This window comes from Garra rufa, chromosome 8 (genome assembly GCF_049309525.1).
Source record: "Garra rufa chromosome 8, GarRuf1.0, whole genome shotgun sequence".
In the NCBI taxonomy this organism is placed as follows: Eukaryota; Metazoa; Chordata; class Actinopteri; order Cypriniformes; family Cyprinidae; genus Garra; species Garra rufa.
Genome location: NC_133368.1, coordinates 8,919,326 through 8,943,644, shown reverse-complemented (window position 1 = coordinate 8,943,644; position 24,319 = coordinate 8,919,326). Strand labels below are relative to the sequence as shown.

General features: G+C 35.9%; 1 protein-coding gene across 1 annotated transcript in view; it reads right to left on the bottom strand.

Moving 5' to 3' along the window:
* The window catches only part of myo16 (myosin XVI), a 341,691-nt gene that overhangs the window by 214,817 nt on the left and 102,555 nt on the right, over positions 1-24,319 (bottom strand). The window contains exon 3 of the mRNA XM_073846062.1: positions 2,440-2,510. Coding sequence (XP_073702163.1) covers positions 2,440-2,510 — 71 coding nt within the window. The remainder of the gene's footprint in view (positions 1-2,439; positions 2,511-24,319) is intronic.

The window sequence follows — 24,319 nt, the reverse complement described above, 5'->3', positions numbered from 1 at the left end:
CATATTAGATAATTACATTAACTGCACAGAGGCACAGGTTGATTTTCATTAAAGGTGTAATAATCAAAATTGTAATTAAAAAAATAATTTCATATATTGCATTGGATATGAATGGTTGATTTCAAACACTGCACCATAAAAATGTTTTTTTTTTTTTTTTTGTCTGAGTATATCTGAATTCTAGAGTGCCAAGACTTAATTAAACTGTATCCAATTACTGCGGAAATTGGATTTGTTTCCGTTAAGCTGTACTATACCCTGGCGAACCTTTTAAATTTATTTACCTCTCTATGGTCACAAAATTAACTAACAAAAAACTGAGTCATCCATCTTGCTTGAGTGTAGTGCTCACACACCGAGCCGGGTCTATTAAAGTCAGTGTCACTGAATGGTGTCAAATGTTTCCCTGAGTTACAATGAACCAACTAAAGAGAGTGTAATGCATGGCCACTATTTAGTTGGCAAACACGTACTGAACAGAACATGTCTGCATCATAAATAAGCAAGCACTGTCGAAGCACTGTAGATATTTGTTGTTTAACGGCAAAAAAAAAAAATCTATATTAAATAAGAAAGAAAGAAAGAAAGAAAGAAAGAAAGAAAGAAAGAAAGAAAGAAAAAAAAACAGAGAAACAAACAAAGAAAAAAAGGAAAAGAAAAAACAGAAAAAAGAAAAAGAAACAAAAAAAACAGAAAAAAGAAAATAAACAAAAAACAGAAAGAAAGAATGAAAAAAGATAGATAGATAGATGATAGATAGATAGATAGATAGATAGATAGATAGATAGATAGATAGATAGATAGATAGATAGATAGATAGATAGATAGATAAAGAAAAATAAAGAAAAAACAGAAAGAAAGAAAGAAAGAAAGAAAGAAAGAAAGAAAGAAAGAAAGAAAGAAAGAAAGAAAGAAAGAAAGAAAGAAAAAAAAAATGAAAAAAACAAGAAAAAACAGAAAAAAACAAAGAATGAAAAAAGAAAGACAGATAGAAAAAAGGAAAAAACAAAATGAAAAAATGAAAAAGAAAAAAGAAAAGAAAAAAAAAGAAAGAAAAAACTGAAAAAAGAAAGAAAGAAAAAACTGAAAAAGAAAGAAAGAAAAAAACTGAAGAAAGAAACAAACAAACAAACAAACAAACAAAAAACTAAGAAAAAAAACAAAGAAAAAAAGAAAGAAAGAAAGAAAGAAAGAAAGAAAGAAAGAAAGAAAGAAAGAAAGAAAGAAAAAAAGAAAAAGGAAAAAAACAGAAAAAAAACAAATAAAAAGGAAAGATAGATAGAAAAAATAAAAAAGAAAGAAACACTGAAAAAAGAAAGAAAAAAGAAAAAAGAATGAAAAAAGACGGACAGATAGAAAAAAGAAAGGAAAAAAAATGAAAAAGAAAGAAAAAAGGAAAAAAAAAATAATGAAAAATAAAAAAGATAGAAAAAAGACAGAAAAAAACTGAAAAAAGAAAGAAAAAAATGAAAAAAGAAAGAAAAAGAAAAAACAGAAAGAAAGAAAGAGAAAAAACAAAAATAAAAAAGGAAAAAACAGAAGAAAAAACAAAGAATGAAAAAAGAAAGATAGATAGAAAAAAACTGAAAAAAGAAAGAAAAAGAAAAAAACAAAGAATGAAAAACGAAAGATAGATAGAAAAATAAAAAAGAAAGAAAAAACTGAAAAAAGAAAGAAAGAAAAAACTGAAAAAAGAAAGAAAGAAAACTGAAAAAAAATTAAAAATAAAAAAAAAACTAAGAAAAAAACAAAAAAGGAAATGAAAAAAGAAAAAAAAAAGAAAAATAAAAAAACTGAAAAAAGAAAAGAACTGAAAGAAAGAAAAATAAAGAATGAACAAAGAAAGACAGAAAAAAAACTGAAAAGAGAAAGAAAAATAAAGAAAAAAACTGAAAAAAACAAATAAAAAACTGAAAGAAAGAAAGAAAGAAAGAAAGAAAGAATGAAAGAATGAATGAATGAATGAATGAATGAATGAATGAATGAATGAATGAATGAAAGAAAGAAAGAAAGAAAGAAAGAAAGAAAGAAAGAAAGAAAGAAAGAAAGAAAGAAAGAAAGAAAGAAAGAAAGAAAGAAAGAAAGAAAGAATGAATGAATGAATGAATGAATGAATGAATGAAAGAAAGAAAGAAAACCATGGGAATATATAATTTATTTGGCCAAGACTGAAATTGGCCAAAAAGGGCTGAACAGCTTATAAAATGTTCTGATCGTAAATTTTGACAAGCCACATCTGGGATGTGCATTCTGTATTAACTCTTCTAAGTCTACATCATATTTTGTACCTCTGAGGTAAAGGAAGTGAGTTTTGGGACATTGATTTGAAACAGGGGCGGTTAGATATTCTGCTGAGGACATCACAGCCACAGTGTACGACGGCTCAAGAGGCAACGTGCATGTAACTGAATTTGTCAGAGCTTGTCCTTATGTTCTTACCAGATGGAGCAGAGATCCTCCTGAGGAAATCACTGTGTTCAGGTCAGCTCCCTCCTTCAGCAGCCTCAGCACTGGAACGAAAGAAAAGCAAAGAGGGATGAATATATTTGCAACATGAACACTTCATCAAATCTCAGCGACCCTCTCAGCACACAATCACATACTGAGGCAATATGATGAATTGTTACAATCCCTACAGACACTGGAGTCACATATTGGCTGTGTTCCAAAACCTAGTGTGCTGCCTAGCTGTCTACTGCCCACATAGGCGCCAACCTAATAAGGCCACATTCTTATGAAAAGAGAACCTCACAAGTGACTGATTTATGACACTCTACACAGACAGAAACAAACTGTGCTACTTAAATGAAGTGCAGGAGGTTGGTGTTAGCAAGTTGCTAAGCTAACAAACACATACACATACAAACAAAAAAATCCCCTGTGTTTCCAAACTTGGACAGATTTTTCACAAAGCTCATTCTCAACAATGCTGTCTTCGAATTCAGCCAAAACAAGGTTTCCTCAGAAGACTAATATCAAAATAACACTAGCCTGGTGTTTACTCTATAAACAAGTATCAAACAGCGTTTGTCACTATTCTTAACCATCAGACTGTTGACAGTCCTTAACTCAATTTCTGTGACAGTCTCTAGTGCATATTGACAGTCTCATCCTGTCTTTCCCTACGGCCCGAACTCAAGTGCACTACATCACACATGGCTAAGCCCCACTGACTTTAATTACTGAAGAACCTATCAGATACTGACTCCCCTCCCACCAAAATGCAGCATGAAGAGCACTCCTAGCATGGCATTTACTGTAAATGAGCACAGTAATGAAGGAAAGGGACTCGACGTTGATTCCAAATAACGACGGATGAAAGAACGTGCATATGGGCACTCACACAAATGTTGAAACTCCTAAGGGATTTTTCAGCTCCATAGCGTGACGCCATACTAGTCTGGAATTGTCTCAAAGACGCACCGTGGGGAACAACTCTGCTTACATAGAGAAAATGAAAGAGCCGTGGCAAAGGCCCATATGATCTCAGCTGAGATCACTAAATCACTAAAGAGTGAAGAAAAGACAGATGTGCAGACGAAAAACAACAACAAAAGTGTTAGCATCAGCAAGTTAGCCTTCTGAGGCTATCTGGCAACCACTCAGGCGTATCTCCATTCAGCGGATCAGTATGCCAGAAAGGAGCAGTATTAAATAAATGCACAAAGGGAAGAGGATAAGCATGCAGTGGAAAGGCTGGTTCACGCTAAGAACAGTTAGAATAAAGATGATACAGTAATAACAATGACAACTATATTTTCTGTCACGACAACTTCGAGGGTTTGGCAAGGTAATGTACATGACAATGGTTTTGGCGCAATAGATCTGCTACGCTGATGCAACGGAGCAAGTACCAAGACTTTATATATGCATAAATATGAAGTATTCATACCCCCTTTTTTTTTCAAGTTTTGTTATGTTGCAGCTTTATGTTAAACAGCTTTAAATTACTTTCCCCCCACATCAATTTACACTCCATACACAATAATGACAAAGGAAAAAAAATATATTTGTGACAACTGCAAATTTATTAAAAATAAAACACTGAAATAAGTACACTGCATAAGTATTCATACCCTTAACTCAGTACTCGGTACTGAAGCACCCTTACAGTTTTGCACATCTGCATTTGGCAATTATCTGCCCATCATAACCTCAAATCAAGTCTCATCTCAAGTCTGTCAGCTTGAATGGGGGCTGGCAGACATTTTTTCAGGTTTTTCCAGAAATATTTGATTGTGTTAAAGCCAAGGCCCTGGCTGAGACACTCGTGGACATTCACAGAGCTGTTTATAAGCCACTCTTGCTTTGTGCTTAGGGTCATTGTCCTGTTGGAAGGTGAACCTTGTGCCAAGTCTGAGGTTATGAATGCTCTGGACTCAATATTTTGGTAAATTGAGCTTTTATTCTACTCTGACGAGTCCCTCTGTCCCTGACCCTGAAAAACAGCCCCTGAAAAAACCACCACACTTTACTTTTGGGTGGTACTCTGCAGATGATCAGCAGTGCTTGGTTTCCTTCATACATGATGCTTGGAATTGAGGTTCAGCAGATCACAGAATCTTGTTTCTCACAATCTGAGGGCCCTTTAGGTGCTTTTGCAAATTCCAAGTAGGTTTTTTTTATTTTGCGTCTCCACTGAGATGAGGATTGAGTTTGGCCACATCACCATAAAAACCAGATTGGTAGAGTGTTGCAGTGATGTTTGTCCTTCTGTAAATGATCATGGAGCTTAACTAGAGTGACCATCAGGTTCTTGGTCACCACTCCAACCAATGCCCTTCTCCATCACTTGTTCAGTTTTGCCAGGAGGCCAACTCTAGGAAGAGTCTTAGTTGTTCCAAGAATCTTCCATTATGGATAATAGAGGGTACATGCTTCTGTGAACATTCAATGCAACACATTTTTTTTTCTGAACTCTTCCACAGATCTGTGCCTTGGTGTAAGCTTGTTTCCGAGCTCTACAGGCAATTATTTCGACCTCAGGGCTTAACTTTTGCTCTGATATGCATTTTCAGCCGTTTTCTGATAGGTGTGCCTTTTCAAATCATACTCATTCAATTGAATTTGCCACAGTTGAACTCAACTCAAAGTGAAGTAACATCTACAAGTGATATGAATGCTCCTGAGCTAAATTTCAAGCGTCTCAGGAATCATTTCAGCCATGTTTTTTTAGACATGTTTTGTGCTTTATCATTATAGTGTATGGAGTGTAGATTGATGTGGAAAAAAATGAATTTAAGCAGTTAAAAGTGCATGTAACATCTTACAAGGACACTTAAATAAAGTCACTTCACTTTTATTTTTGGGTGACTTGTCCCTTCATTTTTTTCTTTCCTTGACAGCTGTGGCTGTGAGACAAGTACATCGGCTGTGGCTTGTGTGTTCCCAAACGTCAGTGTGATGGATGGCTTGGAGGCTGGATGGGTGAATCTCCGAGATCACTCAGCAATCCCCATCAGGAAATCGAACGCTGGTTTGGATTATACAAAGCTGCCAACCCAGGGAAATAAAAATGAATGAAGATCCCAGAGAGGAAATGAGGCAGGGTGTAAGGCTTGTAAAAGACACTGTCTGATGTACAGCAAAGCAATCAAGGCCTATTACGTGATAAGAGTTGCTATGCAATGCACCAGATCAGCCTGATGCATCTAATGACCATTTCTTTGTTGATCTTCACAACACAATGGCGGCCGTGCATCACTGCAAAACATGCAATCAATGCAAATCGCCCATACCTACCAAGTCTTACCAGCTCTTTGGAAAGATGAGCTCCAACAGATCAATAGGCCTTAAACTAGGTAATAAATCTAGTATGTACCTGAGTGGGTTTAGCACATGACACACATATGTGCTTGATTCACTACTTGCCAGGACAGAGTGAAGGTTAATCACAGTGATAATTACCATATGATCAAGCAGGTTGTAAAACCATAACCAAGCTTTAATTCTATGACCCTCACAGGAGCGGTTATCACCTCAAACAGATGTGCTAGTGCATGACCCCTCAACACAGCTGGAATGAGAGGTTAAGTAGTCGGCCCACGGTTCCACAGGCTGTTTATTCAAGCTGTATACCTGTTTACACATGAGAACATGTCCAGTCTGAGCAGCTGTGGTGAGGTAGAGCAGTTCATGCTAATAATACAGTCTACACTCATTCATATTTATGAGGTGTTGTTATGGCGATCTGACTCAGCGATATGCACGGCTGGCTCGTTTGTTAAACCCAGATAACGCTGAATGCTGTAAACATCTATGTGACCTCCATTATGCTTTGCGCAACAAGAATCCAGTAAAAAACAACAAAACATCAGCTATCCTCATGGAAAAACACAGCACTGGGGTCCGTTCTTCGTACCTCGCTAACTAAGTTAGCTGGATTTGATTGTTGACGATTTTGCGTGATCTTGGATCGCTCGGTTCTTCGAAGCTCATCCGGGACTTGCTGTCATAGCAACAGGTGCGCAAGCTTAAACCTGCTCTGGAGCAGGTTTATTTCATGTAAACAGGATTTAGGCTGCGCTCCTGGCGGGTTATGATTGGTTGAAATGGCGAGGTCACATCTGATTGGTTAAAGAGCACGACTGACGCGGACTGACTCACGTGGGGGAAAAAAGTATCTTGCAAGAAAGTATATATCTTTTTTTACAGTCTATGGTATATATATATATATATATATATATATATATATATATATATATATATATCAGAGGTTCCAAAAAAATATTTGGCAGCACAACTGTTGATATTATCCAACATTGTTCATTCTAATGATAAATCAGCATATTAGAATGATTTCTAAAGGATCATGTGACACTTAAGACTGGAGTAACAGCTGATAAAAATTCAGCTTTTCATCACAGGAATAAATTCTATTTTAAAGTATGTTAAAATAATAATAAAAAAAACATTATTTTATATTGTAAAAACATTTTGCACTATTACTGTTTTTTCTGTATTTTTAATAAAATAAATGCAGCCTTGATGAGTATAAGAGACTTCTTTAAAGACTATTACAAGTCTTACTGACCCCAAACTTTTGAACAGTAGTGTATAAAAAAATAAAAAAATAAATAAAATAACATATCAAGGAAAAAACATGTAACATGGGCAGCATTAACGCATTTAATGTGTTCACTACTTTTTGCCAGCCCTCTCTCCTTGCTTTTCCAGCCTTTGCAGTTTTCCCTTGCGTTTTAAATAAACTCTGAAACTCCTGAAATCCCTCAATCAAGAGTTCTTGCTCTGCTGCAGAAAAATACTGAGCGCGCTCCTTCGTCATGTTCGCCGACCAATCAAAGCGTTGCCCATCAATGTTTCTACTATCGATACGTAGCCCCTTTTAAGCCACCCAGTGATCTCAAATAACTTCATCCAGCTATACTAATCATCAACAACAGGTGCGTTCGGAGAACCGGAATAGCGAGCTCATAGTTAGCGCGATGATTTGATCTTGGATGTGTCATTTGATCTTGGATGTAGTAAGCGAGGTACGAAGAACGGACCCCTGGAAAACAAAATTAGATAGTTACGTAAAAACAAATACACAAATGTGCAGCAACAGTGAGAGAATACAATTACATCTGAACGGCTACTTAATGGAATCATGTTTTATCTCGAAAGAATCGATTTGCTTCTAATACAGAAACATCAGTCCAATCAACTTCAATCAATGCTGTTCACATGGAATCCAACGCTCAGACCTATTATTAATCAGCTTGTCCAATCTGGAGTCATTAGCAGTCAGGGAGTTTAATTAATTTCCCAAGTCTCTTTGCTCTAATGAGCACAAGAAAAGTCTTTCGCATACCCAGGGCAAATTCTTAAGCATGTTTCTGTTCCTCTAGAGTAGACAACGACTTCACTTTCCAAAGGTTTAGTGTAGTTTGAGTTGCTGAGGGGACGGAAAAGGCCATCCTTTGAGAAAAACCCAATCAATATATTAACGCAACAATCTTCATTATCTCAGCACAGCTTGGGGAACATTATACCTGTATTTCGGATGAAAAGGGACAGTTTACCCAAAAAATTTTAATTGTGTCATTAATTACTCACCTTCATGCCATTCCAAACCTCTAAGACCTTTGTTCATCTTCAGAACACAAATTAAGATATTTTTGATGAAATCCAAGAGCTATCTGACCCTGCATAGACAGCAATGTAACTGACACAATCAAGGCACAGAAAAGTAGTAAAAACATCAAGAAAATAGTCCATGTGACATCAGTGGTCCAACCGTAATTTTATGAAGCTGAGAATACTTTGTGCGCAAACAAAACAAAAGTAACTTTTTTCCTCGTACTTTCATGAATGCACATCAAAGACTGACAGGGAAGAGAAAAAACTGTTGGATAAAATTGTCATTTTTGTTTTCTTTGCACACAAAAACTACTCTTGTAGCTTCATAACAGTACAGTTAAACCACTGAGGTCACATGGACTATTTTAATGCTATCCAAACTACCTTTCTGGGCCTTGAATGTGGTAGCTGTGTTGCAGTCTGTACAGAATCAGAAAACTTTCAAATCAAAAACATCTTAATTTGTGTTAAGATGAATGAAGGTCTTACGGATTTTGGAATGACGTGAGGGTGAATAATTAATGACGGAATTTAAATTTTTTTGTGTGAACTATCCCTTAAAAGTTCTGCCCCAGGGCACATTTTAATATGTTTTTGATATATTAATGAATATAATTTGTCTATAAATTGCCTGCAGTACAAAGTCATTCCCAAGCTGTATATGCAATAAAAAACTGCTTTATTCTTCACAAATGACAAAAGATATTGTGCATTTTGTATTTTGTTGTGAGAAAATGCACCAAAATGATTCAGTACATGAGTGAACTGTCTGAATAAATTAAACTGAATCACAAAAAAATGTCAGACCTTTTTGCAAACCCATTTACAGTTGAAGTCAAAAGTTTACACACCTTGCAGAATCTGCAAATCCTTCATTATTTTAGCAAAATAAGAGGGATTATACAAAACGCATGTCATTTTTTATTTAGTACTGACCTGAATAAGATATTTCACATATAGTCCACAAGAGAAAATAATAGTTGAATTTATAAAAATGACTCCATTCAAAAGTTAACAAACGCTTGATTCTCAATACTGTGTTGTAAACTGAATGATCCACAGCTGTTTGTTTTTTTTTTGTTTTAGTTTTTTTTTTTTTTTTTTTTTTTTTTTTAGTTACTTGTGAGATACTACTTTATCCTAACAGAAGGAAGCATGATGCATTAAGAGCTGGGGGTAAAAACTTTAATTTAAAGATCAGGGTATTTTGCCTAAATATCTTTTTTTTTTTTTTTTAGTATTGCCCTTCAGAAGCTACAGAAGAAACTTAAGACAAAACAAGTACATTTACCCTGATCTTTAAATTTATGTGAAATATCTTAATAAGGTCAGTGCTAAATAAAAAAAAAAATAACACGCACTTTGTATGATCCCACTTTTGCAAATCTGACATTAATATTTCAGATTTTAAACCGCTAATAGACACATGACATGACTGCTGAAATACTATCAGGGAAAATTATAGGTTTGTATATATTATTCTCAGACAAGGATTTATCAGTAATTCAGTATATCAGACCTTTTTCTATGGAACAAAAATCAGATGTTTACCAAAATGTACTGTATTTTTTCCCATTCAGTGAATTGTCACCAGGAGCTATTAGCTTTAAACAATTACTTGAAACCCACATAAAAGCATCATAATAGTGGTTCATACAACATATCCACAGTCTCCTGGAGTTATACAGTCGCTTTATATGAGGAACAGACTAGGGCTGGGACAATAAATTGATGCATTGTGAAACAAGAAATGACTCTGCATCATTCAAGATTCTCAGAATGCATCATAATTCTCTCTTGAAGCGATTCAGAGCTTAGTTTTTTAACAGCAGATGACACAGTATGCTTTGGACACAGCTGTACTCTGCTTGCTACCAATTCCTTACACACACCACTTGAGCCTAAAATAATCATTCATAAAGTTTGAAGCAGATTACAAAGGTGTAATTAGTGGGCTGTTTGTAAAAGCATTCTGAGCTGAGGTGCAATTGCAATTACAGCCAAACACAAAAGCGCTCTTCTTCGTGGTTAAAAAGTAGATTAGAGCACTAATTGCTGTTAAAAACTAAGCTCAGAATCGATTACAGACAGAATTGTGATGCATTTGCAAAATCTCAGAATCGACCCACAAATGGTGATGCATTGATTTATTTTCCCAGCCCTAAAACAGGTCAAAATTTAAATCATCATACACCAAAAATCCTGCTTTGATGGCCATGGTCACCACTCAACACAAATCAGCTCTAAAAAACTCCTTTGGTGCTCTACAGAAGAAAAAACACAGGTTTCAAAAGGTGATCACAGAATATTTTTTGGATGAGCCATCCGTTTACAAAGCTGTTCTGCAATTGGCCGCAATGATACATTTAGCCATAATAGTGCTTAATGTTTGCATGAGCACAAGACTATAATTTACTAAATGGACCACTTAACCATGGAGAAAATGGGTTAACTCTGTGTGGTCATTAGAGGACAGATTTTGTGCTGACTGCAAAGAGAGAAAACAACCTGTGCATGTTAACATGGAGCTACCGAGCCTGATGAGCACATCTGTTAGATGGTCCGGCTGCAGGCATTAGAGGAAACACCAGAGACCACCCGCCTGTGTGTTAGGCCGCGACTAAACAGGGGTCAGCAGACACACTTAGCCCATAAGGTGTCTTTGCAAAGTAGTCAGAATCATGCTGTGTTACTGAATCTGCTCTAGTCAATGTGGAGCATTACTGATGGAACCAATTTTGCCTCATTTGGGTCAAATAAACCATTAAGCCTAACACACTGTTATCAAAACTGACCACTTACAGGACTCAAATTGAACAGATATAGACAGTCTAATATTCACATCAGCAATTCCGGGACGAAACCGGACCTCTGTGGAGGTATCCTAACATTTGGACTCTGATTTATTGGAATGTGCTCTGTTGGCACTCATATATGTGTTTTCCTCTGCGTTGATAATCTCCTGCATTTCCTATGACTTGATGTTGGGCGCAAGAGTGGGCGAAATTCAACCTGTCACGGGAAAATGGGAAAACAGCTGTTGGAACCATATGTGGCGTTTCCATGGAAACCAGGATGGGGAAAGAGAGAGGACGAGAGAGGAAAAAGCAAGATAGTAGGAGATGAGAAATTAAGAGATAGGGAATATGGGTAACACACAAATGCTCTCGCTACTTTTGGATGCCACAGACTGCCACATATGATGCACGCCTTATGAAGGATTCCTAAATCTAGAAACATATAGATATAGAAATGTAGACAGCTACGGTATATTTGTTTTACATACATAAATACCTATTTATACTACAAAAAAATATTATATTTTTACTATTTTCATGCACTTTAAAATGTAATTTATTCATGTGATGCAAAGATGAATTTTCAGCAGTCATTACTAGGCTTCAGTGTCACATGATCCTTCAGAAATCATTCTAATATGCTGAATGATATGCTGAATATAATTTTTGTAGCGATTTAATAATAATAATAATACATAAGATATAGAACTTTTTTTAACTGTTTTGATTATTTTAATGATTTTTTTATAGTTTTATGAATTGTATTAATTTTCTTTATTATTATTATTATTTATTATTATTATTATTATTATTATTATTAAAACAGCAACAATGAAAATGAATTAAAAAAATCGTAAATAGAATAATAATAATAATAATAGTAATAATAATAAAGACATAAATACATGAAAATTCATAAATAATAATAATAATAATAAATAATAATAATATTAAATCAGATGGTGTTGTAATATGCTGATTGATATACTGAATATAATTTTTTGTAGCGATTAAAAAATGTTTACCGTCACTTTAATGCATAATGCCTGAATACAATTTTCTGTAATAAAAAAAATAAATAAATTTGGTGCATAAATCATAAAAATTAATCAAAACAGTGGAAAAAAAAATTATACACACACACATATATATATATATATATATACATATATATATATATATATATATACATATATATATATGAATGAATGAATGAATGTTCTATACCAAAAAAAAATTATAATAAAAATGTGGTACTGTTTTACTACTACTACTACTACTACTACTACTACTACTACTACTACTACTACTACTAATAATAATAATAATAATAATAATAATAATAATAATAATAATAATAATAAACCAAATTTATTTATTTTTGGTATAGAACGTTCATACATGCATTTTTTTTTTTGCTTTTATTGTTTTGATTATTTTTTTTGATTATTTTGTGTGATAAATGTGTATACATTTTCATTAATGAATTGTATTAATTTTCTCTATTACTATTATTATTATTATTAGTAGTAGTAGTAGTAGTAGTAGTAGTAGTATTAGTATTATTATTAGTATTAGTATTAGTATTAGTATTAGTATTATTATTATTGTTATGTTGTTGGTTATATTATTAAGTTGGCTTGGAGAGCCAACATACTGTTATGCTATTTAAACTTCTTATTATTATACTTCTTCTGAGACTAAAATTTTCTATACACTACTCCTCCTAGGGCTTTAATGCCACAAGGCCCAAACTCGGCGGAGCCCTGGGCCCTGACCACGAGATTGTTGCCATATCTTTTTAGACTGATCAGATGTACAGTTTATTTATTATTAATTTTTGAAAATGAAAAATGTCCCATAGACTTACATGGGCTGAGAAAAAAAATGCCCCCTCTAAAGGAGTAATTCCACTCCACTCAACAGGAGATCGCTGAGCTCTGACCTACTTTCACTTTCAAATCGGTGGAAAATGCAAATAAACAACGCCTTTAAAATTTAAATATTTGAGCGATTTAATTCAATCCACCCTTCAGAACACATCAAGAGCTGAATTCAGCTGTTTCTGAGCTGTTTTATTTAAAACCTAAAGCTTTTTTTCCTTCACCGCGTATATGTGGTACAAACGACATCATTTGCACGAATTTGACCGCATTTAAAATTAAAATATTGCAGCGATTTAGTTCAGTCGACCCATTAGAAAATATCAAGAGCTAAATGCGGGTGTTTGTATGCCGTTTTATTTCATACAGAAAGCGCTGTGTTCAGCAGTGTGTTAGACAGACATGAGGCTCGGAGACCCCGTCTGCGAACTATAAATGACTGAATGTCTTTTAAAAGCATTTAAATAAAAACACTCCAGCGATTGTACACAATAAATACAGAAGAACATTTTAAAGAGCTACACTGAGTGCAAATGAGCTGTTTCCTATCAATTTCACCAACAACGACGGCACGGCTGGGATTTATCCGTCTGTGTCAACAAAGACATCATTTGCATGTCTTTTAAAGGTATTTAAATAAAAACACTCCAGCGATTCAACATAATAATAGTAGAGTAATATAATTAAAAAGGTAAAATGCTTGCTTATTTCTGCTTTTGTGGTCAACTGCACAGCAACGCGCCACGGCTTTGACGCACGTGTTCTGAACTACATTAATCCTCACTTCTGCCAAAAGAAACACTTCTCTCGGACAAACACAGACAAGATCATTTCAAAATGCATCATACCTTAATGAATATAATCGAAAACAGTTGTCTATGTCTCAAATGAACATGAACTGCAGAGAAATAAATCAGATGTGGATCATCATATTGGATTTCATCATTAAAGTGGCCGCATTCTGCTTTCTGTCTTCAATGTTACTCCATAAAAAAAACAAAAAAAATAATTCATTTGACTTGGCTTCTTTTATGTATCCATGTATGCATTTATTTATTGCTCTAACAAGGATCAATGATGATGAGTGCGATCGTGTGGTTCGTATTGCTAATGTTGTCCAAAAGAGGGGGCCACAGAATAACTAATCCTTCAAGATCTCAATTCAAAGACTATTTACAGTGTTTCAATAATTAGTTACAATAATTATTTCACATCCAGCTAGCAAACTCTGATGAATCTGTTGTCATGGCCTAGTCTGCTTTTTTATTAGAATGTGAAATATCAAGGGTGCATTTTTGCAGCGGGGCAGCTCGAGAACGCCGGACACACAAGCGCTCTGGTTCTTTTGCCCCAAGGCTGCACGGGTTGGCTCTCCAAGCCAACATTTAAAGTTTGTAACATTTAGAGTTTAGCTTCTAGTTACTATTATTATTATTATTATTATTATTATTATCAGATGCTCAAATTCGAACAAACAAAAAATAAAATAAAAGCACATACATATAAATGCTTCTTTAAGTATGCCCGTTATTAGCATGCTTTGGCAAACTTCCCTGAAGACCCTCCTCTCCAAATCCTATCACAAGTGGTCACAGGAGACTCATTTTGAGACACATTACCAGGTGTAAACACCGATCTGCCTCACATGACCTCATGCAATCAGATCACCTGGGATGAATGCCAAAGACAGAATAGGAGAAAGGGAGGATTATTATACTAGTACAGCTCCAGTTGCCTCACATATGTGGAGGTTGTTGGTCTGTGCATGGCTGCGAGTTCGAGATACAAAGGACTTTGTCGCCAAGCATATTGTTCCAGATACACAAACAAACCCTTTAGAAAATTGCCTCTATTGTTCTTTGATCTCTTGAGTTAAATCAAATCCACTGCTGAACTGTAATGAAGTGCATGAGTGTATCTTGCATAATACACTACAATACTGCATTATGTTCTGGAGCAGGATACAGGTGTCATCCATTAGCCCTAATATAATAGGCAAAAAAAGGAGACAGTCGTCTAGGCAATGTGGATGGGCCTCCACCATGTTAATGTATAACGCTAATAGGAGGGGGAGCATAGGAGAAGAGCACACAACAAATTGATGTCTCCAGAGGTTTGAATTCAATCAGTGGCACCACAAACAGACAGATTGAATCATTCAGATAGCGTGTATACAACCATTTAAAACACATTAGCTCAGTGCCAAAACCTAGTCCACCGTCTAGATAGAAAGATGTCTTTTAAGACAGCTTTTAAGACATCCAACACTCAATTTCATTACAGCTGATGTTAGCATGTTGCTAAGCTAACAGCTCAATACTCTAAGCATGCAAACAGTGAAGAAAATAGGTGAACTTCAGGTAATACTCTTAAAACAATGAGAAAAAATGCAATTTGGCCTACGTTTCTCTCCCCTAATCTGCAATTTTGGTTTTATTTTCCACAGAAATCACCTCAGCGAGCTTCTATGCTCTTTAAAAGGATTCACTTCAAGGTCACATCTATTCCATCTCTCCATCTTTTCCTCATTTGTAGCCCCACGTTCCTCCATGTTCCTCCACCAATGACGAGACTCCATCCTTTCATCTCTGAAATGAATCGTCTTCTCCAGAAACCAGCTAAGTAGGTTTTTCTTTATCTCTAGACCTGAGAGCAATCCGTTGGGAGTTCCAGTCAAGCATAGATGCTTCATGTTTTTGAAATGCGCTTTGGAGGACTGGCTATGTTTTCCTGATCAGGGGAGAGTTCGGTCCTCCACAATAAAGGGAAGAGGATTTGAGGGGAATGTTAAGGTTAAAATGGGCTCACTGGGGTGGAAAAAATGTTCCAGCTCATTGAAAGAAATATTAATGACAAAAAAGTCTGAAAACTCATCATGCGTAGTCAGTACTCTTATTCCATTCATATTCCTAACAGAAGTCTTTTGACCCAGAGAGAGCTGAAGTGGCAATTGACAACATGTCATCGAATCCCATCCAATCCTATGCCTGGCAAAACAGACACTGTGTTTTGGATCAGTGGGCACAGGCCAGTTTGGCACCCAAGAAAAACAAGTTAGAACCACCAGCTTCTGACCTAGATTTCAGCTTGAGCAGCGGTAAAGTTGGTCAGTTTAGGAGCCAAGTGGACATACTTCTTGTATGTCACCACCCATTGAATAACTGCATGCTTTATTGGAGCTGTTAAATTGGGAATACAAAAACCAACAAATTCATTGAACAGATCCAGGTACATTTTGGCCTCCACAGTCCAAGACCGTTTACTGCAAAAACACTGCAAATATTTCATTCAGAAATCAGGTTTATGACATCAGTATTACCATATCAATAACCTGATTTACTTGCCAATGCCACTTATTTGCTGTTCAGAATAGGGGTAAACTAATTACAGTTGAAGTCAAAAGTTTTCATACACCTTGCAGAATCTGCAAAATGTTAATTATTTTACCAAAATAAGAGGGATTTTTTATTTAGGACTGACCTGGATTAGATACTTCACATTGAAGATGATTACATATAGTCCACAAGTGAAAATAGTAGTTCAATTCATAAAAATGACAGTTCAAAAGTTTACATACACTTGATTCTTAATACTGTGTTGTTACCTGAATGATCCACAGCTGTTTTTTTTTTTTGTTTGTTTTTTTTGTTTAGTGATAGTTGTTCATGAGTCTCTTGTTTGTCCTGAACAGTTAAACTGCCCCCTGTTCTTCAGAAAAATCCTTCAGGTCCCACAAATTCTGTGGTTTTTCAGCATTTTTGTGTATTTGAACCCCACGATGCATTGAGAATTTGAAGATCAGGGTAAGTTTAGCTTATTTTGTCTTCTATGAAATATGTGTCTTCTGTAACTTCTAAAGGGCAGTACTAAATTACAAAAAAAGCGTTTGAACCTTCTGTAGTTGCATATGAGTCCCTCGATTGTGCTCAGTGTGAAAAGATGGATCTCAAAATCATACAGTCAATGTTTTAAACGGGTTCAAAACACAAAAATGCTGAAAAAGCATAGAACAGAGGGCAGTTTAACTGTTCAGGACAAACAAGAGAATCATGACTATCACTAAACAAAAAAAAAACAGCTGTGGATCATTCAGGTAACAACACAGTATTAAGAATCAAGGGTATGTAAACTTTTGAACAGGTTCATTTTTATAAATTTAACTATTATTTTCTCTGGTCTCTGCCATTTTAGCTTGTTTTTCGATCTCTCATCTTTCAGCTCTTTTATCATGAATCATGTTTTCAAGGGATTCGTTCTCAAAGATTTCTGTGTCCTAAGTCCAATTCGACATTGACTTTTATTTTACACCACTGGTCTACTTGATCTGTAGAAACAGCAGGATGTGGCGGTAGGTCAACGTGAAATTCGTCCCGCCCCTACTCCACTGTGATTGGACGGCTGACTATAAACTGACAGTTAAACATTCTTCAACTCTCGGCATCAAGAAAAAAGCACCTCGTCACACTCTTGCGGTTTTAAAACAACTGAAAAAAATATGCTAGCTTTGGCGAAAAAGAAAAAATAACGCTTTGGTGGACATGCGGCCTTAATAAGCAGCAAATTAGGAGTGTGTTCAGGGAAAACTCTTAGTTAATTATGAATATGTGCTCCCTATTAAGTGTTACCAAAATAAAAGGCTGTTTATAGGTCCTCTTTAACAGATCATTTATTTCTCACCTAAACAGTTGTTTCGTTAATCTGTCCAAATTTAAGTCAACCAGCATTTTACAATAAAAATGTACTTTAGGAATCATATATAATCTTTCTAATAAAATTTAGGCAAGGGTTAATTTGTAATGATTTGTAATGAGCCTCAAAAGAGATGTTAAAGGATGACTGACAAGTAAGAAGTCATCTAGTAAAAAAAATGAGTGCTAGAGAATTAAAACAGTTCAAATTGTACATGGCTCAACATGTACTGAAGTTGAACTTTATTCCTCCATCTGTGTTAGTTCTTGCTAATTTCCATCCTGTCTCACAGAGCGAATGGCGCATTGCAGGAATGCCACTAGCACTGCATCACAGTGGGCTGTGAGGGGCTTGTAAATGCTCTCATTCGCTCACTCCCAGAGCTCTGTCATTATTCCATTATCCTGACAGCCATTTTATGTTTCCTCCAAAAACCACCTGCCAAAATACATGACCATGATATGTTACATCATTCCACAAGCTTTCAGAAGTAGGACACGGAGCTTCAATCTTAATCCTTGTGTAAAGCGACTACAGAGTCTCTGGAGGTTCAGAGAATCATTCCCATGGGGCATTACTGATGAGATGATTCTGACCTCTTGGTCTTTGAGAATAATAGGCACTGCAGTTTGTGGTCATCTTTAATTTGCATCGCAAAGATGAAACGATGATTTAGTGGCATTTACTTGGACCCTGAGGCACTGTGTGGTGGAAGGAATGATGCCCGCCCATTCGGTATCTAAAGAACTGCTGGGTAGTATTTTTTATGGGTAAAGATTTTTCCAGTTGTCCTTGTGCCTGATATTTACATCTCAGTCTTAAACCATAAATATTGATGGATATTCCTAGAATTTTTTTTAAAGATCTAATTTCTTGTGAGACCTTGACCACACATAAGATTTGGTTTGTGGTAGATGTAGAGGATAAATGCAATAAATTGGATCAGCTAAGAAAAGTAGGACCCCTACACTTATTCTTTATCATTATGTTTACTTTATTTTTAAGGATTAGTTCACTTCCAGAATAAAACTTTCCTGATAAAAGAAATTAAAGTTTTTGAGGAAAACATTCCAAGATTTTTCTCCATATTCTCCAAATTGCAGCTTCAATCCAGCTTTAAATAGCTCTACACAATCCCAGATGAAGAATAAGGGTCTTATCCAATGAAACAATCGGACTCCACCCATTATGTAATCATGTTGGAAAGGTCACTCATGGTTAGTTCGGTTCAAAAAGGTAGGTTGAAAAACTCTTATTTTCCCCTACAACTTCAAAATCATCAAACATCGTTGTTTTTGTAAAGGGCGTTTGACTTTGTTTAAACGTTCGCTTTGTAAACACTGGGTTGGTACATCCGCCAACATTAGGCGTGACCTTTCCAACATGAATACGTAAGTCGTGGACGTAAAGGTAGTGCAAGATAAGCATTTTTGGTTAAAATTACAGATTGTTTCGTTACATAAGACTCTTATTCCTCGGCTGGAATCATGTAGGGTCCTTTGAAGCTGCAATTTGGACCTTCAAACCATTGGTTCCCATTGAAGTCCACTATATGGAGAAAAATCCTTAATTTCTTTTCGACTGGAAAAGAAAGACATGAACATCTTGGATGACATGGGGATGAGTAAATGATCAGAAATTTTCTAGAAGTGAACTAATCCTTTAAGCAAGAGACAAGAAAGAATGAAAATACATGAACAAGATCTTTATTTGCTCTATTACAGGTCATGTGTAGCCATATAAAATTACAGGTCACCTCATTTTGTAAGCCTTGTCTCAAGGATTTGGTCTTTTTGGTTGTCAAACTTGGTGTTTTGAATGCCAAAACACTTTTAGGACAGAAAACAAAACCAAAACAACAAAGACAAAGAGGGAAAACAGTGGAAACAGTATAGTTCCAGCTACTCTGGAATCTGGACCCCAAAAAATGAGAAACAAAACAAACGACAGCAGCTTAGGCTTTCTGAAGTGTGAGAAAATATTTATATGTATGTGTGACTCTCATAAGATTTATCAAACTGGCACTGAGAATAACATTCAATACCAGCCCAATAACAGGCCAAGACCTGCGGCGAGCACAGCTTCCATCAGCATTCAGAAACGGCGCATAAACCAATCCAACCGGAATTGATTTCATCGTTCTGTATTCTGAGAGCGCCATATGCTCCTGCTCCCGCTCTCATACAGACCTGATCATGTTAAAACAATGAGCTTGGAGGACCTCTAATAAGAAACACACATCCACAGGTGCATGAAGATTATATTTAGAATTCAAAATGATATTGGGAATCACCTACTGGAGGCCAAATATTTATTTATGCCCTTTATTACACAGTATCGAAAGATGCTATGGGTGGATAACTGATTCAAGAGCCCACCATCAAGTCTCTTTGACATTTTGGTTTGAACACATGTACCTCAAGTCACAATGCAAGTCTTTTTCCAAAAGACAAAAATGACAAGTTCAATCCCTCGGAAAAACAACAGAACTCCTCTTCTCAACAAGCTATAGATGTCTTACACCTAAAGTTTAAAGGAGTAGTTTACATTATCTGTCAATTTTTGTTCTGAAAGTGCTCACCCCCTTGTCATCCAATATGTTCATGTCTTTCTTTCTTCAGTCATAAAGAAATTGTGTTTTTTGAGGAAATATTATAGGATTGCTCTCCATATAATGGACTTCTATGGTGCCCTCAAGTTTGAACTTCCAAAATGCAGTTTAAATGCAGCTCAAAGAGCTCTAAATGATCCCAGCCAAGGACGAAGGGTCTTATCTTGTGAAATGATTGGTTATTTTCTAAAAACATTTACAACTTATACTTAACAAGAATAGCATTTGAGGTTAAAAAAGATATAAATTGTAATTTTTTTTTTTTTTTTTAGAAAATAACCCATCGTTTTGCTAGATAAGACCCTTCTATCCTCGGCTGTGATCGTTTAGAGCCCTTTAAAGCTGCATTTTGGAAGTTCAAACTCGGGGGCACCATAGAAGTCCATTATACGGAGAGAAATCCTGAAATGTTTTCCTCAAAAAACATAATTTCCTTACGACTGAAGAAAGAAAGGATGACAAGGGGGGTGAGTACATATTCTGTAAATTTTTGTTCTGAAAGTGAACTACTCTTTTAAACTTTAGGTGTAAGGCATCTATAGCTTGTTGAGAAGAGGATTTCAACAGACCCTTAACCAAAGTATTAAAAAGTATTTAAGTATGAGCAAATGCTGCTTGCTAATCTGCGACTCTAGGAAGAAGCAACTATTTTTAATGTGAATAAACACTGGAATGATAAAAGAGGAAAGGCCGTGGGTCTGCATTTTTTAATCAGAGATTCATTACCGTCTAACCTTGAGCTGATGTCACAAAAATGTGATGCTTCAGTTCACCTCTGAGAATCTGCGTGAACAGCGAGGGTGATAGCGGCTGAGAGGCAGAGTGTGTAATCTGATTGTGTCTCAGTATCACGGGTGTGTGATCCCCATCTCTTTCACGCCTCGGCACTCAACGTCGCATAAATGCAGAGTATCACATCTGCAACTCAAGAGGTGCCGCTCAGAGCTCAATGATGCTATGGCTCAATGCTTATTCATGTGTGCTAGATCTGATTGTTTCAGTCAGTGTCTCCAGGGCTCTAATCTGACCGAGTAAAATGTTTGGACACAGTATATCAACTTTCATTTGTGTGCAAAATGCTATTATAATACAGACAATACATGCAAGAGAAATCAATGACATCATTCTATGAAAGCATATTCCATAGAACTCCACTTAAATCCCACCTAAATCTCTACATAAGTCAAGTTTGTAAGGCGCAAAATATCTCCTTCCACCACAGGGGTGTAACGCAATTATTCCCTGTCAGTGATCTTTCCATTCTGACCTCTTGAACAACCTTAAACTTCTGATTATGTGGTGTTTACACATTTTGACTGACTTTTCAATTGATTAAAGATGGGGGGCGGTGAGGAACATTTCAGACAGAGTTCCCAGGGTACCTCTGGGATGTCTTCAGCCTGAGGCTAACATATAAATCCAGCATGCTGAAACTCCAATAGAGAGGAAGAGCCAGCATTATCACACATATAGGATGCCTGCTTCTGTGAAACATAACCAAAAATAGAGAGTATCTGCACACAACTGCTAAAGTTGTTGAATAGTATAGCTTAAAGGGATAATTCACGCAAAAATGAAAATTAGCCCATTATTTACTCACCCTCCAGGTATTCTAGGTGTACATGATCCTAGGTGTATATGATATTCCTTCTTTCAGACGAATCCATTCGGAGTCATATTAAAAATGATCCTGGCACTTCCAAGTTGTAGAATGGCAATAGATGGGTGTTTCTCTTCATCAGTCCAAAACAAGTCAATAAAGTGCATAATAAAAATAATCTATGCGTTTTTGTAAGAAAAGTATCCATATTTAAAATGTAATAAATCACTTTAATCTAGCTTGCACCAACTGGTTGTACACTTGTAACACACAGCATTGCTCATGTGCCGCTCAGAAGTTACAAGTGTGAACGCGCCATGCAGAAACCAAAACAGCGGTCACAAATTAAAAGTTAAAAACGAGTATTTGTAAAGAAAAATGATGGAGGATTTCGATATATACCGAGATTGATACAAACTTGCTAAAGTAAGGAAATTTTGCTTCTTTTGCTCCTGTAAACAAACATGGGTTTGTGCGAGACTCACCGGTGCATGCACAACGTCGACATCCTACGCCACTGGTCTCAAACTCAATTCCTGGAGGGCCACAGCTCTGCACATTTTTGCTCCAACCCTAATCAAACACACCTGATCCAGCTAATCAAGCTCTTCAGGATCACTAAAAATTCCAAGCAGGTGTGAGATGGAGCTGGTTGGAGCTAAACTCTGCAGAGCTGCAGCCCTCCAGGAATTGAGTTTGAGACCTCTGTCCTACGCCATCCGCCTACAAGGGCTTCCGGGTACGACCAGTTGGCGCAAGCTAGATTAAAGTGATTATTACCTTTAGATATAGATTTTTTTTTTTTTTACAAAAATGCATCGATTCGCTACAGGAGGCCTTTATTCACCCCCGGAGCCGGAGCACTTTTTATTATAGATGGATGCACTTTATTGGATTTGTTTTGGACTGATGAAGAGAACACTCGCCTATTGCCATTCTACAGCTTGGAAGTGCCAGGATAATTTTTATTTGAATGGATTAGTCTGAAAGAAGGAAGTCATATACACCTAGGATGCCTGGAGGATGAGTAAATAATAGGCTAATTTTCATTTTTGGGTGAACTAACCCTTTAAGCTAAGTTCACACTACACGGATTTAAATCTTTGATGTGTTAATTGCCTATCAACTGCTGATTTTCCCCTAAATCACAGCCCGACTTGTTGGTGAGCTTGTTGACTTGCAAATCAGGCTTAAATCGTGCTTAAAAACCTGTAGTGTGAACTTGGCTTTAGTGGTTAAACATCTAGGCCGGTAACTGAAAAACAGTGTAGTTCAAGTCCCAGAAGGGGCAAATCAATAGACCATCACGACTGTGTCACTGAGGAAGGCATTCAACCTTCCTTTAAGACAGGAATGACCCAATAAAAAGTGCACTGCTAGTTTCTTAAGTACAAGCATCAGCTAAATTCCTGATCTCTAAAACTGGTGACAGGCACAGAGCTCAGTTAAAAGCACACATATTGTGCACAAAACCAGGGCTGAAGTTTTTCTAAGCCCTTTTGAAAAAAATAAATGATAAAATAAAAATAAGTTTTTTAGGCACTAAATAGTAGGTAAATGCAAGCAGAACTGTATATTGATATAGATTACAGACTGCTGTATTGATTACAACGCGTACAACAGTTAGTGGAAGCTAGAGATTACAGTTTATAAAGTTTTAAATATGGATGTTTTTCTTACACAAACTCATCAATTCACTTCAGAAGGCCTTTATTAACCCCCTGAGTCATGTATAGCATTTGTAAAGATGGATGGATGGATGCACTTTCTTAGATTTCAAAATCTCAACAGCCATTTACTGCCAGGACATTTTTTAATATAACTCTAACTGCATTTGTCTGAAAGAAGAAAGTCGTATTCAACTAGGATCAGGGTTTGTACAGATACTGTAAAATGAAATTCCAGAACTTTCAAGGACTTTTCAAGCATTACTTTTTTGATTTTCAAGAACTTCAATCAGAACTCACTTATCAAACAATTATTACAAAAGTATTACAAAGTATACTACACTTTTACTATAATAAAACCACGGTTACTTTTCTCAAGGTATCTGTGCGTGTATACTTTTTCTTTTTTGTTTTTATAACTGTACTGCCTTAATGGTTTGACGTTTTCTATGGTTTAAGAAAAAAAAATCAAAAAGATTAGCAAAATCTCTCTGAAATCCTAGTATGAAACAAATGTTTTGCAAACCCGCACCGAATTTCCGATCTAAAGCAAAAGATTCACAAACCCTCTTTAAAGTTTCGATCTAAATCAATTGATTCGCGAACCATGCTCTACAGTCCCAATCTGAATAATGATTCGCGAAACATAATTTTAGATCAGGACTCAGATTGCGAACTTAGATCAGAACTTTGCGTATCGCAAATCATTTAATTTAGATTGGGATTTTGAATCACAAATCATTTGATTTGAAATAATTCACGACCCCATTCAGATATAAATCGTGGTGCACTCAAAAGTCCTGACCTAAATCAAATGATTCAGAATACGCAAAATTACAATCTAAATCAAATGATTCACAATACACAAACTGACTGGAGCACTTCTAAACAGTGAATCATTTTGCGATAGAATGGTTTAACTGATTCAGAGTTTAGAAAAGCTCAGTTTCACCCATCTCTATGTGCTTTTTAAAATCATTACAAGTGAT